The 21,944-nt window shown below is 39.1% G+C and overlaps 4 protein-coding genes across 7 annotated transcripts; 2 read left to right on the forward strand and 2 right to left on the reverse strand.

The window, feature by feature from the left end:
* The first annotated feature begins 215 nt into the window (after window positions 1-215).
* Window positions 216-7,591, forward strand: LOC140781037 (condensin-1 complex subunit CAP-D2). 2 transcript variants are annotated; one of them, XM_073126800.1, is made up of 17 exons: window positions 216-402; window positions 509-834; window positions 900-1,060; window positions 1,145-2,285; window positions 2,373-2,564; window positions 3,155-3,805; window positions 3,928-4,104; window positions 4,205-4,272; window positions 4,369-4,591; window positions 4,682-4,781; window positions 4,866-4,981; window positions 5,071-5,128; window positions 5,972-6,123; window positions 6,265-6,463; window positions 6,727-6,894; window positions 6,985-7,075; window positions 7,252-7,591. In XM_073126800.1, the coding sequence occupies exons 1-16, from the start codon at window positions 270-272 to the stop codon at window positions 7,044-7,046; spliced, it is 3,927 nt and encodes a 1,308-aa protein (XP_072982901.1). In that variant the 5' UTR covers window positions 216-269; the 3' UTR covers window positions 7,047-7,075; window positions 7,252-7,591. The 2 variants fall into 2 exon arrangements, with proteins under 2 accessions (XP_072982901.1, XP_072982902.1); XM_073126801.1 differs by having other exon boundaries at window positions 7,258-7,591.
* Window positions 7,592-7,903: 312 nt separating this feature from the next.
* On the reverse strand, window positions 7,904-10,753 carry LOC140781853 (uncharacterized). Its single transcript, XM_073128121.1, has 3 exons — window positions 10,516-10,753; window positions 9,221-9,258; window positions 7,904-8,248 (listed from the first exon to the last, which is right to left on the reverse strand). Exons 1-3 carry the CDS (start codon window positions 10,586-10,588, stop codon window positions 8,135-8,137), a joined length of 225 nt encoding a protein of 74 aa, XP_072984222.1. The 5' UTR covers window positions 10,589-10,753; the 3' UTR covers window positions 7,904-8,134.
* Window positions 10,754-10,860: 107 nt separating this feature from the next.
* Window positions 10,861-20,259, forward strand: LOC140781851 (F-box protein At3g54460). 3 transcript variants are annotated; one of them, XR_012107752.1, is made up of 10 exons: window positions 10,920-11,584; window positions 11,796-14,429; window positions 14,515-14,728; window positions 14,829-15,086; window positions 15,168-15,227; window positions 15,300-15,430; window positions 15,785-15,899; window positions 17,671-17,820; window positions 19,609-19,822; window positions 19,998-20,259. XR_012107752.1 is itself a non-coding variant. In XM_073128119.1 (9 exons), exons 1-8 carry the CDS (start codon window positions 11,091-11,093, stop codon window positions 17,815-17,817), a joined length of 4,053 nt encoding a protein of 1,350 aa, XP_072984220.1. In that variant the 5' UTR covers window positions 10,861-11,090; the 3' UTR covers window positions 17,818-17,820; window positions 19,609-19,935. The 3 variants fall into 3 exon arrangements, 2 of the variants coding, with proteins under 2 accessions (XP_072984220.1, XP_072984219.1); XM_073128119.1 differs by lacking the exon at window positions 19,998-20,259 and having other exon boundaries at window positions 10,861-11,584; window positions 19,609-19,935; XM_073128118.1 differs by lacking the exon at window positions 19,609-19,822 and having other exon boundaries at window positions 19,998-20,189.
* Window positions 20,260-20,417: 158 nt separating this feature from the next.
* Window positions 20,418-21,548, reverse strand: LOC140781852 (uncharacterized). Its single transcript, XM_073128120.1, has 2 exons — window positions 21,347-21,548; window positions 20,418-21,271 (listed from the first exon to the last, which is right to left on the reverse strand). Exons 1-2 carry the CDS (start codon window positions 21,470-21,472, stop codon window positions 20,663-20,665), a joined length of 735 nt encoding a protein of 244 aa, XP_072984221.1. The 5' UTR covers window positions 21,473-21,548; the 3' UTR covers window positions 20,418-20,662.
* Window positions 21,549-21,944: the final 396 nt, after the last annotated feature.

The following is a 21,944-nucleotide window of genomic DNA, read 5'->3' on the forward strand; positions in this document are numbered from 1 at the left end:
CGTTATAAATAATTTGTTGAAGCAAAAAGTGATTTGTGAAAATTTCTCTTAATGTATTAATTAGGGACTTAAACTCTCCGATTTATTCGACGCATTTTAAGTCTCGAAGGGGAGTAAATGCGTTTAAAAAAAGACTTTGGGCGTGTGTTAGTTTTGTCAAAAACTCGTCAAAAGTTTCCCGCTTCATCGTCTGCTTCAAACCGCAAAAACCCATTTACTTTCCCTCTCCTAAAAGATCACACACCCTCTTCCACATCTCTCTCTCTCCTATGGCTCCCCCTTTCTTCTTCCCCTCCGATCTCAAAGATCTCGAAGAAGAATCAGATGAGCACTGCCTCCGCGTTGAATCCGCCGTTCAGATCTCCTCTCTCCGCCCAGCCGAACTCGAAGAGCTCGTCAAAGGTCAGCCCTGCTCCTCCTTTCCCTCCCCCCTCCTCCCCCTCTCTCTGTCGATTTGGAACGAAGACACTAATCTCTAAGCTATCTCTCGTTGAATTCGGTGAAAAAGGCGTGGCCTTTGATCTCTCGGACAAGGAGCTCTTCTGCATCGAGGAGCAGGACCTATTCGACCGCATCTACTCCCTCGTGAGGGACTTCTCCCGCCTCTCCCCTTCCCTCAAGTTCAACCTCGTCGAAACCCTCCGCTCCAACCTCAGCGTCCTCCTTCCCAATGTCGACTCCCTTTCGCGGGCCCCTGAGCAGGCACCGTGCGGGGAAACCCCCATTGCCGAGCGCATCACCTCCCACCGCAACGCCCTTAAGATCTACTCTTTTTTCCTCCTGACCATTGCCCTCAAGGAGGAGTCCAGCAATGAGACTGGTGGTAGTTCCAAGGTATATACTGTCTCATCTTCTTTGATGGCCTGAGGGAAAAGGATAATTTTGTAATCTTTGTTTAGGTAGCTGTTCAAGGACGGAGGAAAAATCCAGGGTACTCGTGGAATTGGGAAGTGCAGAGGAGTCGGATTGTCAATTTGATTGCCAACTCTCTTGAAATCAACCTTTCTTTGCTCTTCGGGTCAACTGAAACTGATGAGAATTATCTTTCTTTTATCTCAAAGTAGGCTTTCGTTATGTGATATTTCCATTTCTTCTATCTGCCATTCTTTTACTTCTGTTATTACAACTGTTCACAAATTTTTAGGTGCGGTTTTGCTCTTTATGAGAATCAGAACTTGTTAAAGGATGAAGATACCAGAAATGCCCTAGGTCGTATCATAGGCACTATTGCCACTAAACATCACCGCATTGATCAGACATGTGTGTCAATCTTGAACTTGATCCACAAGTTTGACTTTGCTGCCCCACACATTGCTGAAGCAGTTGCTGCTGCCGAGAAGAAATTTGGTGATGGAAGCCTTGCTGTTGCCCTTATCAGGGAGATTGGGCGCACTGATCCTAAGGATTACGTGAGGGATGGCGTAGGAGCAGAGAATGTTGGGAGGTTCCTAATAGAGATGGCTCACTTATCTCCAAAGCTTGTGTCCACTAATGTTGGTGTTCTAGTCCCTCATTTTGGTGGAGACTCTTATAAGATTAGGAATGCTCTTGTTGCTGTCTTGGGCAAATTGGTTGCACTGGCTTACAGGGATGTTGAAGGTGATATGAGCTCTAAAGCCCTGCGCTTGCGAGGAAAGCAGGCAATGTTGGAGATACTGATTGAGCGGTGCCGGGATGTGTCAGCGTACACGAGAAGTCGGGTTCTTCAGGTGTGGGCAGAGTTGTGTGAGCAAAATTCTGTCTCCATTGGATTGTGGAATGAAGTGGCCTCAATAGCTTCTGGGAGGCTGGGGGATAAGAGTGCAATGGTGAGGAAATCGGCACTGAATTTGCTCATCACTATGCTGCAGCATAACCCTTTTGGGCCACAGCTTCGTATTGCAGCTTTTGAGGCAACTTTAGAGAAGTATAAGGAAAAGTTGCATGGCATGGAGCCTTCTTGCCCTTCAGAAGACGCTCCTAAGGATGATGCTGAAACTGGAGAAGTGGTAGAGGAACAACAAGAAAGTGTTAGCGACAGTTGTTTGCCCTGTAGTGAAGAGCAGAAAGAATCTAATGCAACGATTCCAGATATCGGTAATCTGGAGCAGATCAGGGCACTCGTAGCCTCATTAGAGGCTGGTTTGCGGTTCTCAAGGTGCATAACTTCACTGATGCCGACCCTAGTCCAGTTGTTGGCTTCATCTTCTGCCACTGATGTGGAGAACACGATCCTTCTTCTGATGAGATGCAGGCAGTTCCAGATTGATGGCTCAGAAGAGTGTCTCCGTAGAATGTTGCCTCTGGTAAAGCTCAAAGAACCTTCCTATATGTAGGAAAGCTGGAACATTTTGTAGGCACATTGCTGATTCCTTTTTGTTGATTCTCTACAGGTATTCTCCCAGGATAAATCTATATATGAAGCCGTGGAAAATGCATTTATCACTATATATATCAGAAAAAGTCCAATGGAAACTGCTAAAAATTTGCTAAGCGTTGCAATTGGTTCCAGTATTGGAGACCTTGCAGCTTTGGAATGTTTAATTAGTTCTTTGGTATCTAAAGGGGAGATATCATCAAGCACGGTATTTACTCTTGCTATGAAACTTGCTGGTCCTCTTTGTTGTATAGATAGATGATTCGGAGATCCGCTGACTAATTATTTCTCATAACTTGCTGGTATTATTATTTTTTCCCTTTTCTTTTCTCTTACTTTTTAACCAGGTTGTGGCCTTTATTATGAAGTTCTCTTCATGCATCCATCCATTATGAACCAATTGCACCAAATAAATGATTCTTGAAGACACTATTGTAATCAAGGCAGATCCTAAATCATATCCTAAATCATATATCATTATGTCTCAATTAGTTCGGTTAGTTGATATTGTAACTTGGGACACAATATCTTTCCCTCTAATGATTATGTTCTTATTCTGAAACTGCTGTTTGTATGCAGTCCCAGATCATGAATGCTGATAAATATATAGCGGTTACCATTATGAGAATCTTTAAAAATAACCTGTATGTACGTAAAATAAAACCAACCTATTAATGGAAACACATGGTGTGTACCACAAATATGTCTGTGAAGACACAGAAACTACAAAAATATTACTCTTGCTTATTCACGCTACAGGAAGATTAATCTGTATTGAACTTTCTTATTTCTCTACAGATCTCAGCTTTATGGGATTTCTTTAGCTTTAATGTCAATGGAGTGGTTGCAGTGCAAAGCCGTGGAGCATTATCAATTCTTTGTATGGCAGCAAAATCATCTCCCAGCATTCTAGGTGCTCATTTGCAGGATATTATTGATATTGGTTTTGGAAGGTGGGCTAAAGAGGAGCCTTTACTAGCAAGAACTGCTTGTGTTGCTCTTGAAAGACTGTCAGAGGAAGATAAGGAAAAACTAAGAAGCACTGGAAGCAGGGTTTTTGGCATTCTACAGAGCTTAATAACTGACTTCTGGCTCCCAGAGAACATTTGGTATGCTGCTGCTGATAAAGCAATAAGCACCATATATTCAGTACACCCGACACCTGAGATCTTTGCTGTTAATGTAGTAAAGAGGTCTCTCAGTTCTGTATTCAGTTGTAAAGGAGGAGATGAAGTGTCCAATGGTGCAGGAGAAGAAAGCATCAACTTTCTTTCCACAATGCCAGCTGCAAAGCTTGGTAGATTTCTGTTTATCACAAGTCATATTGCTCTGAATCAATTGGTGTACATTGAATCTTGTATTAGGAAGATTACAAAACAGAAGGGGAAGAAAGAAAAATTAGATTCTCTGTCTGAGGCTGTCCATGTTCATCCAACCGAAGCAACCGAGGTGTGTTTTCACTCAGTACAACTACTTAAAAGTCAATACGTTTACTAACTGATTTTCACGGAATTAATTAGTTATGTAAAAGTAATTATTTTCTTACAATTTTTTTTCTGAGATTGTGACAGGTGCAAGGTATAAATGATGAATTGGGCCTTGGTGCATCAGTAGATGCACTGATTGATTCACTTGCTGAAAGAGCAGAGAGAGAGATTGTTTCTGGTGGTTCCGTTGAAAAGTACCTCATAGGATATTGTGCACCTTTTCTCTCAAAGCTTTGTAGAAATTTAAATTTGATGCAAAAGGTTGTTTCCCAGTTTCCTGTGTTTATCACATGTAAACTGAGTATTGAATTTTACTCATTCTTTGTTAACCACAGAGGCATTTGCCATTGCTGTTTTGTAGTTTCCGCAGTTGCAAGCTTCTGCAATGCTTGCTCTTTGTAGACTAATGATTATTGATTCCCACTTTTGGTAAGGATTTCATGCATCATGCATTGCACATTTTCATCTTTTCAGATTTATGCTGCAAATGATGGCAGCTTGTAATCTCAATTTCTGAACTTACAGTGAAGCTAATCTCCAGCTCCTCTTTACTGTTGCCGAGAGCACACCATCAGAAACTGTTCGCTCTAATTGCACTGTAGCTCTGGGAGACTTGGCTGTTCGTTTTCCTAATCTTTTAGAGCCATGGACCGAGTATATGTATGCTCGACTACAAGATCCTTCAGTATCTGTAAGGAAGAATGCTGTTCTGGTGCTTTCTCATCTTATACTGAATGACATGATGAAGGTTGGGGAGGCTTGACTTGACACTCATCTGTTTCCTTCGTTTCTTTCTATTCCCTTTCTTCCATTATAACAAAATTGAGATGTTCCACAGGTCAAAGGGTACATAAATGAAATGGCTGTATGTATAGAAGACGCGGATGAGAGGATCTCAAGTCTTGCCAAGCTCTTCTTTCATGAGTTGTCAAAAAAGGGTACTTTAGTACTGGTTGATTTAAAATTTGACTAACGCCTCTGCCACACTGGCATCTGATGACAGCATTTCTTGTTTCTTGAAGGAAGCAATCCAATTTATAATCTACTTCCAGATATCCTGGGAAGATTATGCAACCAGAATCTTAAGGAAGAATCCTTCTGCAACATTATGCAATTTCTAATAAGTTCTATCAAGAAGGTTTTGATGCCTTTTCTTTCTTGACAATCCATATTTGTGTTTGTTGTCATCTAACTCTTGTTTCCTGAATTTGTTATGACTATCTTTAGGATAGACAAATGGAAGCTCTTGTTGAGAAGCTCTGCAATAGGTTCACTGGTGTAACCGGTAGGACCCTTGTCATCTCCTAAGTTTCTTCTGCCTATCATGTATCCTGCAAGTTTCCCTTAGTATTGGTTATTCAATCATCTCGTGGAATAATCTTTCTTGCCAACTTCTAAGTTCCGGTTACAGGAGATTTAAAATATTGGCTAAAATCAATCCAAAACCGAAGTTTGGAGCCACAGCTACTTAGTTTATCCTTTACATGCTAATCATCTGCTTTTTGTTCAGTTCTTTTTTTATAAGTATTTTTTATGCCATTCTGAAAGTTAGTAAGTTCCTACTAGATAAAGAAGAGTGTTGAAATTTTTTTGCTCTCTCAAGCTAACTTCTCAGTCATTCAGATTTTCAAATGTGGAACTGCCATAAAAGCAAAGGAAATGGTATATCACCAATTAGCCATGATGACAGTTTGACATTATATTGCTGTAAAGCACCAACGTACAAGCTAAAGGTTCCAAGTAAAATAACAGCATGCCCTTTGATACCATGCGGGTTTCTTAAAGTGGTTAGCCAGCATAGTTTTAAATTCTACACTTTCCAGGAAAAGAGAGTGCCTAGTTATGTTAGAGGGTAATTACCCCAATAGAGTAATAATCATTGGACACTTTTAGGCTCCTCTCTTGTACAGTTATATTTGATCAGCTTATGTCTGCTCTCTGTTTATTTGCTGCACGTTTTATTTTCACTGTGTGTTACTATCTGAGAAAGTCACTTTTAGGTTCTTCTCCCATACTCATGGTGTTCTTTGTCTTAAGGTTTAAGCACTTGTTAATTACTTGTCATTGCTTTTATCTTCCCAAGAATTATGGGTATAATGGATTTCTTCAATCATGTCCTCCCTTGCAGATGTTAGACAGTGGGAATATATAGCTTATTGCCTTTCTCAGTTATCATTCAGTGAAAAGGGGCTGAAAAAGCTTATTGAGTATTTCAAAGCTTATGAACATACTTTATCTGAAGAATCGGTGATGAATCACTTCAGAAGCATAATTGCCAAGGTAATGACATATCTTAAGCATTAATGTTTATTATTCATCTGTGAAGGCATTAAATTGCATTACTGCTGAGGTTGGGAGCGACCAACTTGGAAGTGTTGTTATGCTACTAACATATTTTATAATCTTACCTGTCATAAATAGTGCAAAAAGTTTGCAAAACCAGAGTTCAAAGCTTGCATTGAGGAATTCGATGAGAAGCTTAGTAAGATTCACATGGAAAGGAAGGATCAAGAGATAACCGCCAGAAATGCTCTGGCACATCAGCAGAAAATCGGTACTCTTGAAGGCCTCCTGATGAATGATAGAGGTGGTGGAAACAACAATGAAAATTTATCTGAAGGTAATCAGTTTGAATTACTGCTTTCTTGATCCTTGGTCTTTTGCTCACATTATCATTTTAAGCTTTTAAGTATTAACCATCTTTGTTTAGCTTTCCAAGTCAGATCTGACATAATTTGGTCATCAAAGTAACTCATGGCCAAATCGGTGTATAATTCAGTTTTTGAAATATTACTTATCTTTCCAATCTTCTTGTTGTATTGGACCGTTGGACTTGATATCTTTTTCTGCTCATTATGCATAAGAGATTTTATTTTCCTACAGATGAAACTGATGGAGTAGTCAACCCTTCAATGGGGAGAAAAATCATAAAGAAGGAGAATCTGCCTGATATGAATGATACGAGGTCAGAACAGAGTTGTGTCTCAAGTGTTGTAACAGAAGCTGAGGCAGATGATATGGAGGTCCAATCGCCAAAAACTTCTCGCAAAGGTTAATTTACTGCCATAACAGGGTACTTAAGTTAAAAATCCATCATCATCTTCTTTTTTTCAAAGCCTCACTATTCTGGAAATCATTCAGGTATTTTGAAATCTAGAACAAAGAAAAGCAGAGGCTTGGCCACTGCGAGATCCCACAGATAGTGATATGAAAACCCCAGCTCAAGTAGAAGGTATGTCATCTTGATTTAGCTTCAAGATTTGTGTTTGGTTTGAGTTTTGAATCATCTCCATGTAAAGCAATGATTTCCTATAAATTGCAATGATTACCCTTGCTAATGAAGTTGAAATCTCTTCGTGTTAAATAACTTCAATCGAACGGACATTGACAACTTGTATCTTTATGAAGTTGCAGATACGGTTATTCTAAATTAACCATCAGGAAGTTGCATCTCAATTGGCTTTGAAAGATAACTATTCTTCTGGTGCACGTTCAGTCATTTTCCTAGCCATGGCAGTTATATACCAACACACCTCCTAAGATTTGGTTTCTTTCTGAACATTTTTCAGGGTGTAAAATATTGTACACAGATGAACCCATTTCTAATATATCAGTCTGTTATATAATAGATACATGGATTGCTCTTTTTGATTTTCTTTTAGAAATATATTAGATACATGAATTGTTGTAATGCTTCTCCGGTGGATGGCATTTTTTAGCTCTTAAAGTAAAGTTAACCTGCTCAAAAGAGGTAATCCATCATCAAAACTCTCTTTCAAAAGCTTGAAGTTTGGATGATATCATGATGATATATACACCAACATATCTTACCAGTCCTGACCTAAAATATGATTTCAAAGATCTAATGATAGTCATCTGAAGAATTAAAACCAAGTTACATGGAAAATATAATCTTGTGTGAATCAAAGAGAAGATCAAAGCATTAGCATCTAAATGATGTTGTCTGGATTGTTCCAACAGATACACAAGCACAAAATTGGTAATAACACAGCGTCATTCAGTTTTTCTTTCATGATTTCCTCAAATAATTTTCCTCGGATTTAGAAAAAGAGTGGTTCTTTATTTTCCTGATCAAATTTGAACACTAACTAATAAGACAACTTAATTTGAGCACAATCATGATAGTTCCTCTCTTTCCCCAAGACAGGTTAATCTTAACCATAAGTCATCAAACAGGGTTGCTTCACATAAGCAACAAAAAGCAGAGAAACAGCTAGATCACCTTGTGAAACATAAAGCCAAGAAGAGCTCCAGTGTTTCACAGATGTAATTAATAAGACTTTCCACAATGTATTAAGCTCCCAGCTCCCAAGAAAAGTCCAAAAACTGCAGCACTTCCAAGAGTGGTTTGCCCGATATATCTGATTTTGAGTAATCCTGGGACCTGTGATGCAAAAACAACATTTTAGTAGATGGTCCATTTTTTTGGAGGAAAATTTTTATAGTGTGTAGTGAAAGGTACATGGAAAACCATCAGTTCAATGTCGTCAGAAAAAGAATCCTTTCAGTGAAGGAGGCAAGTAGATGGAATACCTTGAAGTTACATCTAAATTCTTCTAGTAGGCAAAAAATCAAGATGAAGTCTCTGAAAAGAAGATGAAAACATAGACCAGGACAAAGCTCTTAATTGATGAAAGTGAACATCAAGACTACAATTGAGGACTCTTTGTTGGATCAGAATCAAGAACGGGTGCTTAATGAAAAAAAGATGCCTCAGTGAACTTTGCAACATGATTATATGGCAACTGGTTCCTTCTGGGGGATGATGTGTACCGACGTTTGAGGGGTGTGTGTATCAGCAGCTAGTGTTATGTCTTTTAAGGAAATAGGGTAGTTTACTCACCTTTTATTTGGAAAAATCCCTTACTGTTCCAAAGAAGCAAAATCACAGAAAAGGATTCCAAGTACTGTTCCAGGAAACAACTGAATTCACATGCTAAGGGCCAGCGTCACACATCAACAACATTTTACTAGTTACTAAGAGGATAAAGGCCTCAAAGCACAGATCCATGCACCAGTTAATACTAGCTGATGATATCTTTCAGTTACAAAAAGCGTTGAGCGAATGAATGTATGATGTGTACTACCTGTTAGCAAACGACGGGCCAGAAAAAATCTCAAGGGATAGAACCAATCTATTGGCTTTACATTGTAAAGCTTGAGTAACACCATAAAAGATTAAGTACAACCAGTGAGCTTAAAATCAATTGCTAACAGCATTCACCTCACATGATCTCTAAGCCGAAGGTGCAGCCAATACAAGTAGGTACTTATTTTATTATTTTCTTAAAACTTAACATCCTATTGTATCTTACAGAAGAAAGATGTGGTGTGGTTAGAAAATCAAGAAATATACCTTGTATCTGATAGCCTCATATGTCCCATAAACTGCACCTGCAAAGGTTAATCCTTGTAAATAATTTTCTTGGTTAAGCAATTCAAAGATAAAGAAACACCAAAGTAGAACTCACAGGAACCAAAGTTAAGAGGAAGAAAAAGAAGAAAAAAAAAAGGTGGGTATAGATCAATCTGTGCAGCACTGCACCGTACAGCCAAGATGATTGCCTGATGATGAAGACTGACAACTTTCCCCATGTCAATGATTTGATTGAATTTCATTCGGTATTACTAATGTCCTATCACTTTGAACATCGTCTCATCAATTATGGAGCCAATCTCATGTTGTTTGCAAAGCTAAACCTTGAGTTAAATTATATGGATTTGTAAAATCAAAATTATTCCAGACAAGTTTGGATGCATGATTCTGAATTGAGCAGAATAAAAAAACGAGCTAGCTACTGAAAAATTAATAATTTGGTTAATGAAGAGAAAGAGTGTCAACACTGTCAAGTTTCTTAATGGGTAGTTTATGAGCAAAGGCAATCTAATTGTTACTTGATGATTTAGTCTGGAGGAGAATCATCATAAAAGATGGAGGTGCTCGCCTTAACATATGCATTTTGAGACACAAAGACCTAAAGGCTCAGAGTAGCAACAGAAGATTCATCTTGGAGTAAAGTTAGGGGCTCGTAAATTAGTCATGAAAGAGACAAATCAGGATGGGAAATCAGAAATAAAGCTACTGCAGCCATGGAATGAACCATAGACTTACATTCCATTATCAAAGCACTCTTAATGCGTCCTCACCAAGAAGAGAGTATTACACACACAAAGCATTATATTTGATCAATAATAATATCTTAAATAACAATGTACGTTGTGCAAGTTTCTTATTTGCTCCAGCAATGTTTTTTCTTTGAGCTATGCCCCAATACTATAGCCATGATCCATGGCAACTCCGCCTTATTGATGCTTTTAGCATCTGTAAGAATTTCAAAATCCACAGCAAGTTAATGGTTCAATAAGGACGATCACAAACGCTTATGCAAATGAATAAAGTGATCTACCCGAGGAGATAAAGTCCCTAATTGTTTATTATACGTCAGATACTGATGAACAACAACCAAAAGATCATAGCTTGAACTCGATAGCAAATTATAGCATCAAATCCATCTAATAACCTTTCATAAACTCAAAAAGGGGTGCTACTTTCCCTTCCCTATGAAATCCACTACAGAGTAAAGAGCAGCAAAAAGGAAATCTTAAAACGTTGGGGGTTTAGGGTTTTAAAGAAGAGGGGAGGAAGTGTACCGACTGCTCCGCCGACGGCGCCGCCAACAGCTACGCCTGCGGTGACGCGAGCCAAGCAGCTGTCTCTCGCCATGTTCTCCGCCGCCTTTGCCTTCGCTGAAGAGGAGAAGGGACTCTTTGTTCGAATCCGAGATACCAAACCGGAGTCGAGCCGAGATTTCTTGGCTTCGGTGATTGTAGGGCTTTATACCCGAGAGTTCTTGTCGACCGAGATTTATCCGGACTTAAAGAGGTGAATAAAAGTTCTTTTGGGGTTTTCTTCGCAAAATAATCCCCCAACTCCAAGGCGAGAGTCTCTTGAAAATTACCATTAAACCCCTAACTGCAAGGCGAGAGTTCGTGTAGGATACTGCTACATCCGTACCAATATAACGCCCAACCCCGCAGACGAAAACCGTATCGGGATTCGATATCTCCCTCTCCTCTCCTCTCGGCGTAATCTTCGTCTCTCTTCGGTCTTCCGCCCTCCTCTATCTCCTCTCCGAAGGTTTTCCTCATTCCCGGCGAATCCTAGCCCTAGATCTCTCTCTTTTCCCAACCCTAAATCCAATTCGCCGCCTTCTCGTCCTCCTCAAATGGAGGACGATCCCCTCCACGGTCGCAAGCTCTGTGGCTTCCTCCGCGCGGTCCTCTCTGTCGCCTCCTCTTCCCAATGCAGAATTTTAGCCCCTGGAACTAATTGCAATCTCTTGACCGACGGATCCAACGTGGGCTTCCTTTCTGAGAACGGGGTCTCTCTAGTCCCGCTTCGAGACGGCAATGGGTCACCGGAGCCGGAGGAGGGCAAGAGCGGCGACGGCTCTGTGACTTTGGAGGCCCCTTTGAGGAAAAGGCGGAGGAAGGGCTTGGCAATGGTGAATGGGAGCATGAGCGTGGTCCACCAGCTTCACGCGCTTGTAGTGCAGAAGTGCTTGAGAATTAAGGCGAGGGTTTTGAGGGTTTCGGCTAAGGAGGATGGGGACGTGAGGGCTGTGGTGCTGGTTGACGTCTACTTGCCGATCGTGGTGTGGTCTGGTTGGCAGTTTCCTCGGTTGCCCGCCGTGGCTGCTTCTCTCTTCAAGCATGTGAGGTTCGGAGTTAGAATCATGTTTCTAAGTTGTAATGTTTTATTAAGCCATAGCAACATGAAACTAATATGTTCTTTTGTAAAACATGCAACTCTCCTGATATTTGCTATTGAGGTGCATGTGACGCGTTTTCCTATCCATATGCTGATAGCTTTCTTGTTGTTGCTTAATTAAACTTCCATGCTAACAAAACTCAGGAACTTCTCTCGACAGCTGTAACTGGGAATTAAGAAATTCTTTGCTTGATTTTACCTTGAGTGCTCAAGATTACCCACATGAAGATGATCAATACATTTGGAGCTATTCTGACTGCCATGTCCTTAAATGTGTGATGCATCATGGAACATCAGTATCTAGTAATAAAAGTTTGTTTGATCTTCATGAAATTTTTAAGAGTTTGCCTATTGTGGGAAAGGAAACGAAGATGCTTTCTACAAGAGTTAATCCTGAAATTGCTTCTTTAACTCCTGGTATATGGGATATTCCTGATGATGTGTTAACCAGAACATTGAATCTTCTTGGCTCAAAGGACCTATGTAGGGTTGCAGCTACTTGTCATCATCTAAGGTCCTTGACTGCATCTGTCATGCCCCATATGAAGCTTAAACTGTTTCCCCACCAGCAGGCAGCCATTGAGTGGATGTTAAGGCGAGAGTGTAATGTTGAGATTCTGACACATCCCCTATTTAAGGATTTCTGCACTGAGGATGGATTCTCTTTTTATGTAAATACTGTTTCTGGTGAGATACTTACGGGTGTAGCCCCATCTATTAGTGATTTCCGTGGAGGAATGTTTTGTGATGAACCTGGATTAGGGAAGACAGTAACTGCTTTATCTCTTATTTTGAAAACTCAAGGAACATTGGCTGACCCACCTCATGGTGTTGAGGTAACATGGTCCTCACATGGACCTGATCAGAGATATGGGTATTATGAACTCAGTGCTGACAACTTCATGACAGGTAAGTTTATGTCAACATGGAGGTCTATGGGAAAAGATGTTGGGAGGGGGGAAGTCTGTTCTAACAAGTCCCCAGTTGGACTTAGTCCACTTGAAACTTCAAGATCCTTCTCACGAAAGAGAGGCAGATCAATGAACATCGATCAGTCTTTGGGGTTTGCAGCAGCCTCTTCATGTGAGAAGCCAAATACTACATCTTATGCTGTCACAAACTCAATGCCAGCAAGACGTGTGGTTCGATCCGCTCGAAGCTTGAGCAAAGTTAGAAGAAATCTTTTGGATACATATGACAAAGTTTCAGATTTTAATACTAGAAGGAACAACAAGAATGTCAAAACCAACACAAATTTGTCAAATGCAGCAAAAATTCAACATCCTTCAAAGCTGCATATCACATTTAATAAGTCTAAGAGAGAGAGTGATGCCGTATCTGATATTAATGAGATCTGGGTCCAATGTGATGCTTGTAGAAAGTGGCGGAAACAGTTAGATGGAAGTGGAAGTATACTTGATGCTAAAACATTATGGTTTTGCAATATGAATGATGACACTTTGCGTCAGAGTTGTGCTGATCCCCAAGAATCTTGTGACTTGAAAAGGAGAATAACTTATTTGCCAGGATTTTTTAGGAAAGGAACTCCACCGGGGAAAGAAGAAAATGTGCTCTTTTTTACTAGTGTTCTGAAAGAGCATTTTATGTTGTTCAATTCAGGTACAAAGAAGGCTTTGACTTGGTTGGCTAATCTCCCACATGAGAAGCTTCTAGAGATGGAAACAGTTGGCTTGAGATGCCCAATTCTAGAACCCCTACTGTATTCTGATAAAGATGCCCATGAATATCATAAGGTATTTCAATCATTTGGTCTCGTAAAAAAGTTTCAGAGAGTCTTATGTAGGTGGCATTATCCACCCATGCTCGAGAATTTGGAATTTGATTCAGCTGCACTTAGAATTGCTCTGACCAAGCCGTTGGACTTGCTCAGATTGTATTTATCTAGGGCAACCCTCATTGTGGTCCCTGCAAATTTAGTTGATCACTGGAGGACCCAGATAGAGAAGCATATTAAGACTGGGCAATTGCGAGTTTATTTCTGGGTAGATAATAAGAAGCCTAACGCACACAATCTTGCTTGGGATTATGACATCGTCATAACCACATTTAACCGATTAAGTGTTGAATGGGATCCAAGGAAGAGGAGTGTGTTAATGCAAGTACACTGGTATAGGGTTATGCTAGACGAAGGGCATACGCTTGGTTCAGGCCTCAGTTTGACAAACAAGTTGCTGATGGCATGCTCTTTGGCTGCATCAAGTCGGTGGATTCTAACTGGTACACCGACTCCTAATACACCAAATAGTCAAGTGGCCCATCTACAACCCATGCTTAAGTTTCTTCATGAGGAGGCTTATGGCCAAAATCAGGAATGTTGGGAGGCTGGCATCCAAAGACCTTTTGAGGCACAGATGGAGGAGGGGCGATCTCGTCTTCTACAGATACTTCAAAGGACCATGATTAGTGCAAGAAAAGTAGATCTGAAAGATATCCCTCCATGCATAAAAAAGATAACTTTGATAAATTTTAGCGCTGAGCATGCAAAAAGTTACAATGAATTAGTTGTTACTGTCAGGCGTAACATATTAATGGCGGACTGGAATGACCCTTCTCATGTTGAATCACTTCTGAACCCCAAACAATGGAAGTCCCGTAGTGCCACAATCAGGAATGTTCGATTATCTTGCTGCGTGGATGGGCATATCAAAGTAACAGATGCTGGTCAGGATATCCAGGAAACAATGGATATATTAGTGCAGCATGGTCTAGATCCTCTTTCAGAAGAGTATACATTCATAAGAATTTCAATTTTGAATGGATGTAACTGTTTTAGGTAATTGACACACTTTGTTAGTCACATGTTATTTGTTATTTTCCTTGTTTTAACTTCCTAACTATTCTTAGTTCTTCTCTCTTAGGTGCAAAGAATGGTGCCGGTTACCTGTTATTACACCATGTAGGCATTTATTATGTCTTAATTGTGTAGCTTTGGATAGTGAAAAGTGTACTTTGCCAGGCTGTAACAATCATTATGAGATGCAGTCTCCTGAAATATTAGCACGGCCAGAAAATCCTAATCCGAAATGGCCAGTTCCTAAGGATCTCATTGAATTGCAGCCATCATATAAACAGGCATGTCATCATGCAGCATCAAGCACCATCGACCTTATTCTGCACCACTACTTTCAGCAGTTCCATTTTCTCCTGTTTGATTGTATTCAATTTTATGCAGGAATACTGGGATCCAGATTGGGAATCAACATCGAGCAGCAAAGTTGCCTACCTAGTAGAAAGATTGAAGGGTCTGCAAGAACATAATAAAAAAAGTGGTTACTGCATTGACATGAATGATGATAGCAAGGTGCCTACGTCTGTTTCTGCCTGTCAAGAGACTGTTTCTACAGTGGATGGCAAGTCTGGCAGCATATTGCCCGAAAAAGTCATAATATTCTCTCAATTTCTTGAGCATATTAATGTCATAGAACAACAGGTAAATATAAAGCAGTTTAAGTTATCAATCATATGGTTCACCATGTTAAATAGATTGTTATGGATGTTGTTTTTCATACAGTTGACACTTGCTGGCATTAAATGTGCTGGAATGTACAGTCCCCTGCACTCATGGAAAAAGGTTGTTATCAATGCAATGATTATTGGAAGCATATCAGTATATATCTCTGCTTATTTCTCTCTTTCTTTACAGGCAAAATCATTGATGGAGTTTCAACATGATCCAAATTGTATGGCTTTATTAATGGATGGAAGTGCTGCCTTAGGCCTTGATTTGAGCTTTGTTACATATGTATTCTTGATGGAACCAATATGGGACAGAAGGTATCTTTGGTACTTCTATCTGATATCAGCTAAGCTCATAAATAGATCTTTGCTTATGCATTTGAAAAGAACTAATAAATTACTAAATAATGCTTTTGAGGTTAAGATTGCTTATAGAATGTTTGATCCTTTTAATGGAAGATGATGGCTAAATTATCTTCTTATCAAGAAATTGACTATATTTAGCAGCTTAATAATTATATATAGATCTTAATAGAATTTCTTTATTGTATAAATGATATCTGCCTTCCTCTTCCCCTTTTCTCTGGGAAGGTTATTTTTCCTGCTTCTTGATTCTATTTGCATAGCATTGATGTCTTTTGGCTGTCAACTTGATTCCTCGCATTCAATTAGCATGGAGGAACAGGTGATTAGTCGTGCTCATCGCATGGGTGCTACTCGTCCAATATATGTGGAAACTTTGGCAATGCGTGGCACAATAGAAGAGCAAATGTTGGAATTTCTCCAGGTCAGTGTAAATGCTCTTTAAAATTAAGATATTTTTTTTTGTCTTCAAGTTATTTAGTTAATCTACTTTATTGGTTACAGAGAATGTTTCATTAATTTCATTGTGATTTCTAGTTTAAAGCAAATATCTCTATATTTAAGGGAGTTGACTTTTATCTGATTGATTTGGTGTTGTTTTATGTTAATGCTTATTAACAAGTTTCTTAAACTAGGGCATGTTTAGCAAGAATAGTTGTTCTGCATAAAAATGAAGAACATGAAAAATATATGATTTTTAGCAGAATCTCTGAAAGCCTGGCTGCACAGATTCTCCTAGGATCAAGGATTCTTTATGCCACTTATTGCCTGTTTGCATGTACCTACTGTTGCACTGATACTTTATCAACACGGCCAATTTTGAAAAAATAGGTCCATAAGAGATTTGATAGTGGAATAGTGAGGTCCAAAATTCTTTGTGAGAAAATAGAATTGTATACAGCTTGACATACATGAGGAAATAGTGAAAATTACAAAAAGGTAAGTGGCTAAGCAAGACTATAACGAAACCGTTACTGAAGCTTAATCTAAGGATATGACAATCTATTAGAATGAAGTTTCAAAGATGGGTATGTATATATAATATAACTTGGGAAAGGAGTAAAGATTTAGTTAATAATTCTCCTAACAGGGATCTAAGTTTCAATAATTCTCCTAACAGGGATCTAAGTTTCAAAGATGGGTAAAATAATTTCTGATATCCATTCATAATTTCTTACTTAGGTGAATTTGATATTTGTTCTAATTATCAGGATTAGGTGAAACAAATAAGGGTTAAATATATTTAAACCCTTTGTATTTTTCTCAAAATCTCTTTATCTCCTCTCGTACTTTAAATAATCTCAAAGCAGTCTCTGTACTTATGACTAAGTGAGATAAGTTTTTCTTTCAAAGTCAATGAAGCACACCCAAATAACCAAAATAGATCGTTCTGTTTGTTAGGCAAAACAGATAAGGTTTTGGTCTGATTTTTGTTTAACTTGAATTCGTCTTTTTCTTAGATGTGATATAACTACAAAACTTCATAAAAACCTAGGTTTAGTAATATTTACTATATGATTGATACAATCTAGAAAGTAAGAAAAGAAAATATGTGGGTATTTTTTGAAGAGAAAGAAATGCTTATATAAGTGGAAAATAACATTTTTGTTTATAAAAATATAGAAATGGAGGAATTTTGCCCCGCTATTTAATTTTATATATTTTTTGGGCGCGTTCAGTTAATTTGGATAGAAAAACTAATGGTCTCACATTTTAATCGTAAGTATACATATTGGTTTGGGATTTTTTGAAGTTCATAAGAATAAAGTGATTTTGAATGTAAATATAAGGGGGTAAAATGTATTTAACCTCACAAATAAATTAGAGCACATGGTGCAAATTAGCACTGATAAGCCTTTTCATTGGTTTTAGAATACCACTAATATATGGTTGCAGATGATCATTCATCAAATTTCATTGGTAGTAGTCTATATTTATAGTCATCTTTAGTCCCTAAAAACTCTGTCAAGCACACTTCTAGCTTTTACATTTTGCCAAGAATTGTCAGATTAGTTATTTATTCTATAAGGATAGTTTGGATTCCAATAACTTCAGAAGTAGGGTTGCATTTTCTCATTCTTACCTATATAGCAACCTACTGAAATATATTCATAAAGGATACTCATAACTAGCTACTTGTGGTATATGCTGTTCTGTTTCTCCTTACTCTAGTAGTAATACAGTTACTTCTTCAGGACCCCGATGCATGTAGAAGAATTCTGAAGAAGGAAATTATTCGACGTGAACATGAAAGTACCCGAACTCATCGTACACTGCATGATTTTGCTGAAAGCAATTATTTGGCTCACCTCAGTTCTGTTCGGACAAATGTCCAGATATAGCAGGTACACAGCTATAATACCTCTTTCGAAGCTGGTAATCTTAATTGATAAGTAGTATGGCAGCTTGTTGATTTGACTTATTGCAAAGGAAAATAGAAGTGTTTTTTGAAGCATGGAGTATATGACATTCCCTTATTACTACTATACTCTGTATGTTTTACAATGATTGTTGAGTGTTGACATATATATATTGTTATTTTGTTAAGAGATGTTCTTTTAGATGATTATGTGTCTTACTCTGTAAAGGTAAAATGGTTAGGGGGATCATTTTATTGTCATTGAAACCCTAGAAATCTGATGACAGTCAACATTTTGTTCTATAGATTAGGGAAAGGATAATCATCCAATACTGACTGTGGTGAATATCTCATTAAAGGGTCTTGAATTATCTCGACTTATTAATTGATTTGAATATGTTGATGCAGGTGCAATCAAACCAGCACTAGAGAATTAGATCTCATTAGAACTCTGTAGTTAAAGCATACTTAAGTGAGAGTGGTACTAGGATGAGTGATTCCTTGGGAAGTCCTTGTGTTGCATAATTGCACCCTTTTTAGAGGGAGTGGGAGTAACATAATTTTATGGATATGTTGCCCCTTGTATTCAGGAGGTTATGGGACAAGTCCTAGAGACAGCCTTATTAAGTAATATGATATATATTTTCCTTCCTAGACCTAGCGTAGGTGGGAGCTTCATGCAATGGGACACTTTTTTAACGATGTTGATGTGCTTGGGTGTTGAATTCCAGATGCTTTCAATGTCTAAGAATTTCTTCAAACTACACATCAGTGATCAGTGTTAAGGCCTCAACATTTATGTCTCGAGATGGATATTTTCATTTCCTGTAGTAAGTTTGTAATCATGGTTTTGAGTTTGGTGAGACCGATTTGTTCTGGCTGAAACGGATTTGTTTCAGTCATGAATGCAATTAAGTATGGTCTCAAATTGAATGTGTATTTAATAGGAAAAGCAAGAAAAGCAAGGAAAAAAGTTAAATCTGTGGCCACAGGTGCCTACTTGGAGTTATCCAAATGCAATGATGTAAATAGTTAAGCAAGCCAGTGCAGAGCCAGAAAGCTAAAGTCACGGCAAAGGTTAGAGCATAGAAGTTTCAATTTCAGTTTCAGTTGTTTAAAAAAAAAAACATTCTGGAGTTCCAGCCACTTTTAGGTTTTTGACATTTTTGTAAGTGGGAGGAAATATCATTTTTGAGAATATTCATTTGGAAAGGAGGTAATAAATCGAATGTTCTCATTTTGCTACTTGCTAGGACAACCCTATACATGGGCTAGACTTTCCGGTCTTATGCCTTTTGAAAATTTTTTGGACACAAATTGGCATTTGATCTTCCTTGCTTTCTACCCAAGTTCAAGTCATTTGTAAAAGTTTCTGAACAGAATCCAATCTCAAATGTAAGATAAAGAGACCAGTAATTACTTTTCTGTGCTGATTTTAGGTCATTTAGAGGTATAAAACCCAAAACCCGAAGACAACAAAAGAAAACTAGTTTTGAAATTATAGATTGAGCCATTTGTATTAAGTATTAACTCTCTTTTGCAATAGTGTTCTCTTCTCCTCTCTTTCTCTCAAGAGCAAGTGTATATGTGAGGAAATAGTATACAAGTGTATCGTTTACCATGTGTGTTTTTGTGTGTATGCGGGACATCTTCACATATTCTACTGATTACTGTTATTTCCTTTATGTCCCTTGTTATGTGTATGTCTTTCTTTTAGAGCATTGTCATCTATTTGTCACCATATAGTTCAGTTGTAGCTTTTTCTGTAATCCAGTTAAGCCTCAAATGACAAACTGCCATGGTCCATCCGCCCCACTAATGCCCATTGATGAGGAGGATGAGGAAGACGTTTCCCATGTATCACGCCTTGATTGATCTCAAAGATGCCAGTGATTTACCGAAATAGTATTCAACCTCCTCCCCTCCAAAAAGAAAGCAAAGAAAACTGACATTTGATAGCCAAGCAGCATATCCATGAGAATTTTCAGGTTATATAAATTTTTGATTTTGTTTCGCTAACATATCTTGGCTGGTTGTTGCAGACCATGTTTTGCTAATGTACTCAGGAATGATTTATTTTTCTGGTTCTTTGGTTATGTAATTTTGATGTATATTTTGCTAGTGGTGGTGTATAACTAAAATTGCCTTCCTGTATATAAGCAGCAGTCAATGGCGTTGTTGTTGGTCCATCGATCTTGTCAGTTTCAACATCGCTAGAGGCTGTCATACGGACCAGTGCGAGATGCTGCATTTTACCTTAGATTTTGTACGGTCTAAAATCTAAAGATTAAACTGTAATAAGGCAGATGATTGGACTGCCCATTTTGGCAGGCATCGCATCGGATTTTTGTGTTCCCTGGGCTGAGTAGAGTACTCCTCACTTTCTCTCCCTTTTTAGTTAAAAAGATAGTGGATCTTTTGACGATCTCGTAGTTTCGGTTTCTTATTACATATACTTACAGAGTTTGTTGCGGTTGCGGTTGCGGTTACTGTTACGGTTACGGTTAACCATATGGAAAAAATAAAAATAAAACATCCGACCAAACAAAAGAAATCCAACATTAATGAAACTTAACCAATGAATTTACAAAAAGAAAGAAAAATTGTTCCCTTCATTAGTTTGACGATCACACAAGACTCACCAAGTAAACAAGTGGCAATAGACTCGAATTCTCATATTGCGTGATGCAAGTGAACAACACAAGTCATTGCCCCAAAACCAGAGAGAAGAGAGCACAAAAGCCAAATTCTTCTCAAACACTGATACCATTAGCCTTCGACTCTGAAAGCTTCTCTTCTCTTCTCTTGTGCTCCAACTGCAACTGGGTTTATGCCAATCTGTCCACTTCTTTGCGCCATGTTTGAATTGGTGGTGGCGTAGTAAGCGTTTCTTCAAACTCTGCCTCAAATGGTTTCCACAGCGGCATTTGTTCAAACGGTTCAAATTGCTCTTTTTTCGACTTGTTTACCTCACCATTCCCACCGCCTTCTTCTTCACCATCCGAACCGCACCCAACCAGAGCCCACGTCGCCGGTGCGCCCCCAGAACCGTCGCCGACTTCCGAATTCGGCTTCTTCCTCCGTAGCCGGATGACAAACCTCGGCCTAGTCGGTGCTGGCCTCGACGCCATCTCCGGGTTCTTGCGGAGCCTACCCCGACCACGGCAGGGCGGTCTAGGTTTGTTCTTAGGCGGCCTCCCGCGGCGTCTAGGGTTGGCATTAGGGTCAGTGTTAGGACGGGGAAGGGGAGGGAGGAGGTACCGGCCGGGGGAGGAGGCGGCGATGTCGCCGGCGGCGACGAGCTTGTTAATGTAGTAAGGGAGGAGGCGAGCGTGGCCGGGAGGGAGGTCAGCGTAAGATGCGACGATGTAGTTTGAGATGGCGGACTCGGTGGAGCCTCCGGGATCGGAGAGAGATTGCAGCGCCATTTGGACCATCTGGTGGAGGAGAAGAGTTAACAAGAGATAAGAATGGAAGAAGAAGTGAAGGGAGAAGAAGTGAAGGAAGTTTACCTCGGCGTAGGGTGGGTGGTCGGGGATGGGTAGCCGAGCATTGAGAGCAGTAACGGTGGTCGGAGGGTTGCGGTAGTGATAATGGTAGTGGTAGTGGTAGTGGTAGTGGAGTTCTTCTTGCTCCATTGCAACTATACGCTCTTCCGAGTTACGATCCTCTTCTTTTTTATTTCACTTTTTATACCCAGACGCGCTGAACAATGACCAGATATTTATAGAGTTATTCGATTAATAAAAGAGCTGTTGATTTTATAAAATTGCGAAGAAGGATGGAGTTTGATAGAAATTGACCGAAAGATAAATTGGGAGATATTAAGAGGGAGTTAGAAACAAAATCGCCTTAGAATTTGAGATTGGGAGAGAAATATATATATATATATATATATTAAGAGAAGAAGTGAGAGAGAAGATTAATAAAAATGAGGCGTGAGAACGTTATTTATATGTCATTCACATTCCAATTTTAAACAGAAAAAAAAAAAACGACAAGCAAATAGAAATGATATTTTGAAGCATCTTAAATAGCTCAGGCGGTGGTTTTAGTGTCATTTTCTTTTTGAAAGGGTCTATATGTATTCCGAGTCGACTCGCCAAACTC

Source organism: Typha latifolia, chromosome 2 (assembly GCF_019914945.1).
Source record: "Typha latifolia isolate L0001 chromosome 2, TyphaL0001v2, whole genome shotgun sequence".
In the NCBI taxonomy this organism is placed as follows: Eukaryota; Viridiplantae; Streptophyta; class Magnoliopsida; order Poales; family Typhaceae; genus Typha; species Typha latifolia.